At 38.0% G+C, this 13,459-nt stretch overlaps 1 protein-coding gene across 13 annotated transcripts in view; it reads right to left on the minus strand.

Annotated features, from left to right (window-relative positions):
* Positions 1-13,459, minus strand: part of LOC117328000 — a 199,750-nt gene that overhangs the window by 15,235 nt on the left and 171,056 nt on the right. For 9 of the 13 annotated variants that reach the window (XR_004532775.1, XM_033885304.1, XM_033885302.1 and 6 more), the window contains 12 exons: positions 11,708-11,875; positions 7,875-8,055; positions 5,495-5,749; positions 5,200-5,285; positions 4,780-4,935; positions 4,377-4,571; positions 3,870-3,884; positions 3,156-3,273; positions 2,659-2,835; positions 1,542-1,666; positions 894-1,067; positions 345-535 (listed from right to left, as the gene is read on the minus strand). Coding sequence is in view for 12 of the 13 variants with exons in the window: in XM_033885304.1 (XP_033741195.1) it covers positions 345-535; positions 894-1,067; positions 1,542-1,666; positions 2,659-2,835; positions 3,156-3,273; positions 3,870-3,884; positions 4,377-4,571; positions 4,780-4,935; positions 5,200-5,285; positions 5,495-5,749; positions 7,875-8,055; positions 11,708-11,875 (1,841 nt within the window). In the remaining variant the exon portion in view is untranslated. The remainder of the gene's footprint in view (positions 1-344; positions 536-893; positions 1,068-1,541; positions 1,667-2,658; positions 2,836-3,155; positions 3,274-3,869; positions 3,885-4,376; positions 4,572-4,779; positions 4,936-5,199; positions 5,286-5,494; positions 5,750-7,874; positions 8,056-11,707; positions 11,876-13,459) is intronic. The other 4 variants (XM_033885298.1, XM_033885306.1, XM_033885295.1 and 1 more) reach the window with 3 other exon arrangements.

Genomic DNA, 13,459 nt, shown 5'->3' on the forward strand with positions numbered 1-13,459 from the left:
TAAAACATGTCCTGGAAAGTCTGTGGAAAATCTACATTTATTAAGAAAAATATTTTCTAATAAGCTTCAACACAAAAAAGTTACAAGAGTTATCTGCCTTGTGTAGACAGACACCCACAGTTAATGTAGATTAGAAGATCTTTATAGATATAAACTCTTAAATATCAATATAATTGTCAAGTTTTAATCGAAGTAACCATTAATTCAGCTTTTGAATTAGATTTCAACTTGATAACCATCTCTTACAGTCATTCTAAGAGCTTACACTGTTAGATAGGTAAGATTTGGTGTATGATTCCTCTGTATAAACAATGAAGTAAAGTTAGTATCTATTAGTAACAAACCTGTTACAGAATTGGTAGACCCTCTCTGGCCGTCCCTCCTTGTCTGACCGTGAGTGGACCAGCTCCCACCAATAGTGCTTGTCCATATCGCTGACCTTTCCTCCCTGGACTTGTACCTCAGTAACCGGTATAAGTGTCCGGAAACGCTCCACACACTCGTGTGTCTCTGGCGTGCCTTTGTTTGCCTGGTTCTACGAGGAGTAAAAATAGAACTTTAGATAACCATATTAAAATTTTAACAATGTGTATTTTTTACAGACAATACTTCTGTCCCTCCAGTACAAATACAGTTTTTTCTGTTCGGATGTTTACCGTAAATCATGGAAGTGTCACCTTTTCTGTTATCCATTTGGCATTGATAGTAGGACAAGATAACTCAGATTACCATCGACATTTAATTATGTTAAAGTGAATGCCAAGATATTGTTGATTGGAGGTATGTATCTTGTAATATCTTCATTTGCCAAATTTAGAAATAACTTGAGAACACCTTCTACCTTTCCAATGGTATTACTGAACATGAGCCTGTCTTGGACAGTATCTAGTTACCTTTCCCTTCTTTTTCTTGACTTTCTCTCGACACAGGAACACTACGGCAGATTTGAAGACAAAGATGATATTCTCTAGATCTAGGCCTTTCTTTATCTTGCCCAGACTATCACAGATATTGCACCATTCCACTGTACCATACATCTGCAGCTCTCCAACACTCAGCTCCACTGCCTGGAATTAGAGTTATTTCCCTTTAAAATACACTGTCTACATTGGTTAGAATAACTTACAACATGAATGAACCTTGTCAGAGACTGTTGGAAGTTATGGGTCCAAACTTCATCTACATGTGTACCCCCTTTGTCTAAAGATTACTCCCCACCAATTACAGTTAAAACCCATTCACCTATTCTGAAGTATGTTGATATATACACATGATGAATTTCTCCTGCCAAAATCTTCTCTCGACCAGATTTACTCTAAATCACTTCAGTCATTCTGACCAGTGTTTTAAAGTACATGATGGACAATGTGTTATGGCATCAGGTTAGAAAATCTCTAAAAATATTAGATCTTATTTAAATAGATTTGTAGTAGATGGAAGAGTAATGGATATGAGAGGCCTGGTTCCATTTACCTTTTTTTATACAGGGAGGGGAAAGTAGATGGAAGAGTAATGGATATGAGAGGCCTGGTTCCATTTACCTTTTTATGAGGGTAAAGGTCTCTGAACATGCGGGAAAGCTCATCAAACACAGCACCATATTCCTCGTAAATTTTCTGCATTTCATTGATATGTTCTGCTACAGCCTCCATACCCTTCAGGGCCTCTGTAAACAATGTACCAGTTATTATCCTACAAACTCTATTTTCAGTTTTTTATCAATTATCATAAAAACATGCTTTTCCATGATTTCTTTTTCTGTAAATGACTTGATTCAGAGCATTAAAACATTGCTTGTTTATGAATCGTCCCACTATAATCTTAAGGATAAAGATATTTCTAGAACAGGTATCTGAGATATGTTTGTCCATGATTTTACATAATATTTCTAGTAAGACCTGACATGTTGTATGTTTGTCCATGTACCAGATGACTTACCTGATAAGTGATAAGCCTCTGTAAGGTTACGTACCTGATAGGTGATAATGTTTGTCGGTGTCTGCGTCTGTAAGGTTACGTACCTGATAGGTGATAATGTTCGTCGGTGTCTGCGTCTGTAAGGTTACGTACCTGATAGGTGATAATGTTCGTCGGTGTCTGCGTCTGTAAGGTTACGTACCTGATAGGTGATAATGTTCGTCGGTGTCTGCGTCTGTAAGGTTACGTACCTGATAGGTGATAATGTTCGTCGGTGTCTGCGTCTGTAAGGTTACGTACCTGATAGGTGATAATGTTCGTCGGTGTCTGCGTCTGTAAGGTTACGTACCTGATAGGTGATAATGTTCGTCGGTGTCTGCGTCTGTAAGGTTACGTACCTGATAGGTGATAATGTTCGTCGGTGTCTGCGTCTGTAAGGTTACGTACCTGATAAGTGATAATGTTCGTCGGTGTCTGCGTCTGTAAGGTTACGTACCTGATAAGTGATAATGTTCGTCGGTGTCTGCATCTGTAAGGTTACGTACCTGATAAGTGATAATGTTCGTCGGTGTCTGCGTCTGTAAGGTTACGTACCTGATAAGTGATAATGTTCGTCGGTGTCTGCGTCTGTAAGGTTACGTACCTGATAGGTGATAATGTTTGTCGGTGTCTGCGTCTGTAAGGTTACGCACCTGATAGGTGATAATGTTCGTCGTTGTCTGTGTCTGTAAGGTTACGTACCTGATAAGTGATAATGTTCGTCGGTGTCTGCGTCTGTAAGGTTACAGAGTTGTTGTAGGAGGAGAGGGTATCGCAGTATTCGCTGTATTGGTTTGATCAGGTACGACTCCAGTGTTGATGAGTGCTGTTGTTTGGGATTCCTCACATGGAGGAACTTCCTCAGTGCTTCATTGGCATCTGTCAACGAATCAGCTCAGGATGAGAATTATAGAATGATTGGAATACCAACAATCTTATAATTAATGATCTAAGCCTTTCCTAGACTTCCCAGCTCCTTCAATGTTTTAGACACATCTAGGATTTTTTGTTATTATATAACATACAATAGAAAGCCATTATCTGAAGCATTTGGGGAAAATACAAAATTGTTCAGTTATAAATTGATATATGATTTTTAAACAACATTAGAAATTATTGTGTGGCGGACACGACAGGAGCTTGAATTATTTGAATGTTATAATGTTTCATTACCTATTAACTTTAAAATATTTTATTACCATGTTTACCTGGATTGAGAATTTTTTGAGATCGAGTATGACTGGCACAAAATGAACTGTAGACTTTGAAGTGATTGGCATAGAAGAGGAACGATCCGCCCAGAGAAAATAATACTCGCTGTAAGACAAAAACATTTAACAAGTTTATAACAACACCCTTATTCTCTAAACCATTAGCCAACGTAAAAATAAAATATGAAAAGAAGTGTGAGATTTATAGTTTAAAGTGTAGGTATAATACTCCCTTACATCCAAGGATAAATATATATAGAGCATGTTAGTGATGTGGGTAAAATAAGCCATTGTACACAATTCTAAAATATTGGAAAGTTATAGCATTATAAACTTAATAGATAGTTTTGCAGGCAGGGAGATAGTTAAATTCAGTATATATATAGAAAATTGGAATTAAGTGAACTCTGTAAATATAAGTAAATACTGAGAAAATTGTAATCAAATATATAAATATAATGTAGGAAACACAGGGTGGCAGAAAAGCACAGAGAAGAGTATGAATCCAAACTTACAGAAATATATAAATACACATTAAAAATAAACAACAATAAAATGAAATTTTAGGATATACATAGAAGGCATTTCTGGGTGTACAAATACAAAGAACAGCAGGGGGAGGAAAAGAGAACACCGAGCTACCTAGGGAGGAAAAGAGAACAGTCTACCATATTACAACATTATATTGTGACCACCACCTACCCGTAGTTCAAGGTCCTTGTATGGCAAAGGGAATAGGGAGCAAGGTCAAGGTCAGTTATGTATAGATTATACTAAAGGTCAAGGCCAACGATATTGATAAATTAAGCATATCATTAGCATTATACGAGAAATAAAATATGATGCTTTTAACATGTTTTACTTCAATAAATATTTTTCACTTATATCATGTTGACATATGTTTTTTATGTGAATCCTGAAATGTACAAGTCTTTATATATGGCTAAGCATAGCTACAAATGTATATACTCTTGACAATTAGGAAAAGAAAATATTCTGGATAAGATTATTGATGATAAAATTCTTCAAATTTATGCCTGATAATAAAAGTCTACATTTAATGCTGCAGTACATTTTCAACATCCATAAATTTTATTGAGTTAGATCATATTCCCCCAACTCTTTGAAAAAGACACTAAAAGATTATTAAATCAGCACTATGATAAGTATGCTGCAATGATGAACCCGAGTGTTAGGGGAGATAATTACCCTGTAATTCTTTGGATCTTCTGTAGTGAAGAACTCATCCTCCAACTGCATGGCTTCCTCCAGACTCTTGAGGAACTGCCGCTGGAAAATCACAATCTCCTGGATATTCCCAAAGAGCTGGTCAATTTCATTAGAGGTGAGGCAGGTTTCCTGCTTGAGGGGCTCCAGATAGCGCTCCGTCAGGAAGTTCAAATCCTGTATGATTTAAGCAAGAGTTACCTCCCCTCAATTATATCTAAACAGGTGTTGTATGGTATACCAGACAAAAGAAGGAAATTATTTCCAGATGTTCTAGACCTTAGACAGAGTCAGAGAGTTAGAGACAGGAAATAGTAATCTGTGTATAAGGCTTCCCAACTATAGCTTTAATTATCGTGTTGTCTCGTACACAGATCTACCTTACCTTGACATAGGCGCGCTCTGTCTCTATCAGCTCCATGATGACCTTACGCAGTTTCTGGGACTCGGACAGAGGTTTGTAGTTATGGACACTGTCCATATTGTTAGCCATAGTGTTGTCACTTCCTGTCCGACAGATGGCCGTTACCTGGTCAGCACTCTGAGTGGACAGAACAAAACACCTGTAAAACATCTGCTACAAAAGTCACCACAAACCTTCACCTTTCACCAATCTTTGTATGCTAGCTTTCCCCTTTTCATATTTCTCAGATTTCCTGGTGTGATTTTTCTCTCATCAAACCATTAAATCCATGTGTATCAGTACCTATGATTTACACATATGTTCAGAAAAGGAGCAATTTATATCAAAACTGAAAATGAGAACTAAATGAACAATGAATTTCAACCCAGGAAATAAACTCACCTCTAGAAGTGCATCAATCTGGGTTGGTGACAAGTTTGGCATTGACTCATGCTTCGGTGATGTTGTATTTTTGTGATCACCATTAGCTGAAACAAAACACGAAACTTTTGACTTTTCTAATTATTATCAATGAAAACTAAGTGAGATACAGTATAGTTGGTATAATTTGTAACATATCTGAATCCTAGTTTTTATAGTCTCTCTAATACAGTGGTAAGTGTTCAGGGACAGGTGTAGAGAGATTTCCATCTAATTCTATAATTAGACCACAAATCTCAAGAGATTTTGTCCTTACCTACAGGTGCAGGCACCGTTAGTTTTCCCAGACTTTTCTCACTGATGCGTGACTGACTGGGTGGAGGAGGACACACCATCCGGTTGATGTCTGCGGGGTCCACGGCGACAGAGGTAGGGGGTGGCTGTGTGCGAAGTGACCGCACAGTCAAACACAGGGACATAGACTCATGCAACATGGCTTCTATATACACCATGTCCAGCTCCGACACAATCTTACCGTTGATGACCAGTATCTCATCACCGATAATTAGACCTGTAACATTAACGAGGGTGTGACTCAATATTGTCGTACTGTCAGGAAAAAACCAATGACAAAAATAAACATGAGCAAGAATTACCCATAATCATAGGTGTTGCCTGTCCCGCATGTTACATGGGTACTCAAGGATGTATTTGAAGAGACTCATGAAATTTATTGATTTTCTTCAAAGTCCAGAAACTTCAAATTTTGTATTTTTTTGGTTAAAAACCTCAAATTATTTGAGGTTTTTACTCAATAAATACAAAAGCCATAGAAATGCTAGTAAAGAGTGTAATGCATTCAGCTATACATCCCATGATACACCTATAACCCAAGTTTGGTTGCTCTAGCTTTTATAGTTTGTCAGAAACAGTCTAAAACGCTAAACCTTAATGTTGATTTTTTCCCCAAAGTCCAGAATTTGAGATTTTTACCCCAAAAATGCAGAAATCCATGAAAATATTTTAAATGTAGCAATCTCTACTACTGTAATCACAAAACATTAACATTGCTGGCACCCCCATCTGAAAGCCAACGCCTATGTTCCACCTTTCGACAACCATTCTAGGCGACACAAAAATCATGCAAGTAAAATATATACCGGGTATGTATAATTTAAAATAATTTTATACTAAATACTAAATATTCACTCGACCAAAGTCCTTGATCAGGAAATGTGCAGTGCAGAAAATGAAGATAATTTCTCAATAGAATCTTTTGGAAGTAAAGACTGTAGTTTCCCCCGAATCTCATCTGTCATGGGAATTATCCTTACATGAAAGTACTCAAATAACAAACCATAACATACATTTAAAGAAAAAAAGGAAAAGCAGGGAAACACATAATAGACTCAGATAACTGTATTATTCTAAAGAAGTCTTCCACAAATTAGATCATGTCAAGTTTAAATGAATTTAAACATTTGTGCCAAAAAAAAATTGTTCATGGTAATGATATTACTTATCTCCAAAGGAGACTTCCTAAATCAAATTCCTTATACTAAACAAATCCTTATACTAAACAAATCTGAAAGCCTAAGTTCATTTATAGATAAAGAGACAGCTCTAAAAGGTTACATTAACAAATGGTTATCCCTGTAGGAACCTAACATGTATAGCTAGACGTTCCTAATTGAGAGAGAATCCAACGTGTACAGATGTTCCTAATTGATAGAGAACCCTGTACAGATGTTCCTAATTGAGAGAGAACCCTACATGTACAGATGTTCCTAATTGATAGAGAACCCTACATGTACAGATGTTCCTAATTGATAGAGAACCCTACATGTACATATGTTCCTAACTGATAGAGAACCCTACATGTACAGATGTTCCTAATTGATAGAGAACCCTACATGTACATATGTTCCTATGTGAGAGAGAACCCTACATGTACAGATGTTCCTATGTGAGAGAGAACCCTACATGTACAGATGTTCCTAATTGAGAGAGAACCCTACATGTACAGATGTTCCTAATTGAGAGAGAACCCTACATGTACATATGTTCCTAATTGATAGAGAACCCTACATGTACAGATGTTCCTCTGTGAGAGAGAACCCTACATGTACAGATGTTCATTTAGATGAGAGAATGATCCCTACATGTACAGCTAGATGAGAGAGTGATCCCTACATGTACAGATAGATGAGAGAGTGATCCCTACATGTACAGCTAGATGAGAGAGTGATCCCTACATGTACAGGTAGATGAGATAGTGATCTCTACATGTACAGGTAGATGAGAGTGATCCCTACATGTACAGCTAGATGAGAGAGTGATCCCTACATGTACAGCTAGATGAGAGAGTGATCCCTACATGTACAGGTAGATGAGAGAGTGATCCCTACATGTACAGCTAGATGAGAGAGTGATCCCTACATGTACAGGTAGATGAGAGAGTGATCCCTACATGTACAGCTAGATGAGATAGTGATCCCTACATGTACAGGTAGATGAGAGAGTGATCCCTACATGTACGGCTAGATGAGAGAGTGATCCCTACATGTACAGCTAGATGAGAGTGATCCCTACATGTACAGCTAGATGAGAGAGTGATCCCTACATGTACAGCTAGATGAGAGAGTGATCCCTACATGTACAGGCACAATCAAAGCAATCTAAGAAAAGCAGCCTACCTGTACGGTGAGCGATGCCGTTCTGTAGGACGTTGCTGACATATAAGCGGAGTTCGTCGTCACGCTCTATGTCTTCTGCTAACTCTGCCTCTACTGCGAACCCAAACTCTGTATCACATTCGTTTTTCTGTAGATCTAGCTGGAACACACTTTTCTGGCAAACCTCTATAGACTCATATTTCTGTGAATATACAAGGTACAGATGTAAAGGTTACTTATCCTGAAATTATGTCTGATAACAAAATCCAACATCTAGGCTAGATCTAATGCCGAGGTCCATAAATCTTATCAATCAGATCACATCCCTCCATCTCTTTGAAAAGGCAATGTACAAGTTCCTGTATCAAATTTAGGTCTTCTGAATGTTTTATACATCAATATGGAACATCATTTGTCTCAGTACAAACCACCATGACAGCTTGTGTAATTTCTTTACATGAAAACAGGCAAATTATAAATAACATCCATTTCCACGCACAGAGAGAAACATTAGTGATGTAACAGCTTTGAAAAAGACATCCCGTAGATGTGCTAAAACGTGATGGCCAAAATCAAGCCACACTCTTAACACTGATATAAAATATCCTATATATACTTTTAACACTAATATAAAAGATTTTATATATACTCTTAACACTTATATAAATGATGCTTTGTGAATTTTGCCGGCACCGATCTTATCATGGTGGAATCAAGAGTTCAATGATTGTGATATGACACTGTTTTGTGAGCCATGATTTAGTATGTATGACGGACTACCTACTGAGTATTATATACACGTACTCCCACAGCGAGTGTGAGGACGGACTACCTACTGAGTATTATATACAGGTACTCCCACAGCGAGTGTGAGGACGGACTACCTACTGAGTATTATATACACGTACTCCCACAGCGAGTGTGAGGACGGACTACCTACTGAGTATTATATACACGTACTCCCACAGCGAGTGTGAGGACGGACTACCTACTGAGTATTATATACAGGTACTCCCACAGCGAGTGTGAGGACGGACTACCTACTGAGTATTATATACAGGTACTCCCACAGCGAGTGTGAGGACGGACTACCTACTGAGTATTATATACAGGTACTCCCACAGCGAGTGTGAGGACGGACTACCTACTGAGTATTATATACAGGTACTCCCACAGCGAGTGTGAGGACGGACTACCTACTGAGTATTATATACAGGTACTCCCACAGCGAGTGTGAGGACGGACTACCTACTGAGTATTATATACAGGTACTCCCACAGCGAGTGTGAGGACGGACTACCTACTGAGTATTATATACAGGTACTCCCACAGCGAGTGTGAGGACGAGTGTGAGGACGGACTACCTACTGAGTATTATATACAGGTACTCCCACAGCGAGTGTGAGGAAACAGTTTAAACTGATAGTCACGACAACCTCACATTATTTCCAACCATGATACAAAATATACAGATTACAGGAAAAGGAATGACATCAATAATGTCTTAATTACTGAGCTAACCTCCAATCCATACATCATTTACAGCGATACGTATTAATATAAATAATGGACGTCATCAACAGACTAATTTTAGTAACATATCAGTATTTTCATTTATGTTGATTCATTTTGTATGAGTATATTGACAATATCCTTTTCTTAGGCCCTTAAATTACAGAGAATCACAGAGACTACGATTGCTATAGAGGAAGTGGATGACACGTTATATCCCCCCCCCCCTCTCTAGTGAGTTAGAGAGGTATAAGCCTAAACTTACCAGATCTGTTCACTCTCTACTTATAGATTCCAGGAACTACGTGTAATTAGCAACATTCAGCAATATACACTTGCAGGCCCTAAGACAATGCCACCTGCAGCCTTGAACCTTTGACCTTAATGGCCATCTTACCTGTTCCGACAGGTGTTTACTCAGGTAACCGAAAGGTAAATACAATGTTTAGGGAACTGATAGCCCCATAAATACATACCTATGAAAGCTAGCCAAACTGAGATAAGAAATTATACAGTTTGTTATACAGTACATGTCCCACAAACCCCAGGTTTAATCACTTATTGTCACGTCCCACAAACCTCAAGGTTTTATCACTTATTGTCATGTCCCACAAACCCCTAGGTTTTATCACTTATTGTCATGTCCCACAAACCCCTAGGTTTTATCACTTATTGTCACATCCTACAAATCCCTAGGTTTTATCACTTATTGTCATGTCCCACAAACCCCAAGGTTTTATCACTTATTGTCACGTCCCACAAACCCCAAGGTTTTATCACTTATTGTCACGTCCCACAAACCCCTAGGTTTTATCACTTATTGTTACGTCCCACAAACCCCTAGGTTTTATCACTTATTGTTACGTCCCACAAACCCCTAGGTTTTATCACAAACCCCTAGGTTTTATCACTTATTGTCACGTCCCCCCCCCCCCCCCCCCCCCCCCCTCCAAGGTTTTATCACTTATTGTTAGGTCCCGCAAACCCCTAGGTTTTATCACTTATTGTCACATCCCACAAACCCCTAGGTTTTATCACTTATTGTCATGTCCCACAAACCCCTAAGTTTTATCACTTATTGTCATGTCCCACAAACCCCTAGGTTTTATCACTTATTGTCGCATTCCACAAACCCCTAGGTTTTATCACTTATTGTTACGTCCCACAAACCAAATATTATGATACTTATTGTCACGTCCCAAAAACCCAACATTTTGCTATATCCACACATCTCATGTCTTATCAATTATCATCATATCCAACTCTGAAATTTTGACACTTCATTCATTGCTATGTAATGAACTGAATACAAATTTTGTACAGAAATCTCACACGATACAATTCTGGTTTTCTGGCTCTAGTTTTAAAACTGAACCATTTGTTAGGATAAAGTTATTGGTTTGGAGTGAATCATCAATCTATCCAAATTGTTGTTGATTCTATCATAAGTGACTGTAATGTTGGCCTGTTATTCTCCATCTAGTATGAACAACCATTATATCATCATAGTTACAACTTAATGCACACACGAATCCTCATGGATTGGATCTGATTATGAAATATTTGAGAAGTAAGTGAGAATTGATCACTACATGAAACCATCATTACGAGTTACAACTAGAAGTATAAAAGCTCCCGTGATGCTGTCATGGACCTGTATCACATCTGACTGAAAACAGATCAAACTATCTAAGAATACAAATAAAACCAACAAAAAAATATCCAAACTGCTCTATGAAAACAGACAGTAACCTTCGTACAGAAATGTCAAATAAAAATTGCTTTGCTATAGGAGCAGTACTAGTCTGTTAATCTCTGAGGGTTGGCTCTATTGATTCATCACTTAGATAATTTGATCATTTTGTGAGACTAATCTGTATCCTACATATAGTGAAGTGACAAAGGATTCTCCATCTCCCGCCATATTTGCCATATTTTACCGGGTGAGTCCATGACCTCTATAACAGATTCTTTTTTCACAGGACTAGGTATTCCACAGTGAATCGATTCAATGTAATATGTCTGATGGCTGTCAGAGATTAGTCCGACCCGCAGTAGGTCTTCTTCAGATATTGAAATCAGAACTTATAGGACAGTACTTAAGGGGATTCCCCTCCTGAATTACAAATTCAAATCTTGACCAATCATCACATATTCCCTTTGACTGCTCCAATGTACCGTAGATCTACAGACAAATCAGGCTCCTGATTCTGGTACTAGATGTACACATCGCTACTGAACAGTACTTTCCCTAGCTGACTCACAAAACAATACATAGATGACCAAGTGGTCAAGGAAGTAAACTGTTGGATGCAGTAGACAAATAATAAATGATTACTTACAAGTTTCTTAATGTTGTCTTGCATATCTGGTATATAGTAATTTCCTTGTGGCGCGTTTGGCATTTTTATTCGTACATAATGGTCTGAAGGATTAAGCTGTCGCTTGCTGCACACCGACTCCAACAGGTGCTGCACCGAGGTCTTCTTGTCTACTCCAACCAAAATGTTCTGAAAAACGACAAACAATCGTCACTGACCATTCATAGATGGTGTTTTATGTCCATTTTATGTCCATTTGGTGATGAACGGTGGGAATCATGAATCATAACACTTGTATTTACGTTGACTTCGGTCGGAGAAAGCTATAGTCATGTTGGAACTCTCACTTACGTTAAATAGGTATACGACAGACTATGATTAGACTAAACAGCGTCAAGGCAGTAAACCTGTCTACCAAAGTCAGTCATACCTACAGGTGTATTATACCATACACTTACGATAATCTACCGTGCTTGGATCTATAACAAAACTTGGGAAAAAATGTATAACAAAACAAAATGGTAATATGATGTGTTTTTGTCGTCTGGTATTTTAGATACATTTTCAATACACACTTTTACACAAACTACAGACATAGGTATATAATTATATACATGGTATAATGAACAACATTATCACCTGTGTTTTATTACTTCCAAACAAACTCACTGCTCCAAATGTATCAAAAACATTTATAATAAGAATCCCAAAATTGCAATCATTAATTGATCAAATTTACAATAAATTATAATTTTGAATAAATGAGTACATGTCTAAAAAGTACATATCTGTTGTCCTTCTGTATACTAAAAAACAAAGCTCCGAAATAACAAAATATTTATAATAGAAATACTCACAGTCTACTCTATTGGCCATAATAATAACTACTTGTAGATTAGACATACCTCAGGCCCCAGATTACACCTGTAAACCCAGGCCTAGGTGTGAGTAGGTATCACACAACATGCTTGTTTAGGTACAGGGTACGAAAGCAGTTATAATCAGGTTTAAGTGTTCATATTGACAGACATGATTCCGTTCAAAGCAATATTTAAAAATTTAATAAAATCCATACATTTACATGAGGGCAAAACAAAGGTGTACTTAAAACCACAGGTAAAGGACACAGAGTGCTGTGAGCAACTTATTACAATATATAGGTTACAAATCCACCAAATATGCAGTTCACTTACATATCAACCTCAGACAACAGGGACAATGGAACATTTCACTCACAGACAACAGGGGCAATGGAACAGTTCACTCACAAACAACAGGGGCAATGGAACAGTTCACTCACAAACAACAGGGGCAATGGAACAGTTCACTCACAAACAACAGGGGCAATGGAACAGTTCACTCACAAACAACAGGGGCAATGGAACAGTTCACTTACATATCAACCTCAGACAACAGGGACAATGGAACATTTCACTCACAAACAACAGGGGCAATGGAACAGTTCACTCACAAACAACAGGGGCAATGGAACAGTTCACTTACATATCAACCTCAGACAACAGGGACAATGGAACATTTCACTCACAGACAACAGGGACAATGGAACAGTTCACTCACAAACAACAGGGGCAATGGAGCAGTTCACTCACAAACAACAGGGACAATGGAACAGTTCACTTACATATCAACCTCACAAACAACAGGGACAATGGAACAGTTCACTCACAAACAACAGGGACAATGGAACAGTTCACTCACAAACAACAGGGACAATGGAACAGTTCATTCATAGACAACAGGGACAATGGATCA

This window comes from Pecten maximus, chromosome 5 (assembly GCF_902652985.1).
Source record: "Pecten maximus chromosome 5, xPecMax1.1, whole genome shotgun sequence".
Classification (NCBI taxonomy): Eukaryota; Metazoa; Mollusca; class Bivalvia; order Pectinida; family Pectinidae; genus Pecten; species Pecten maximus.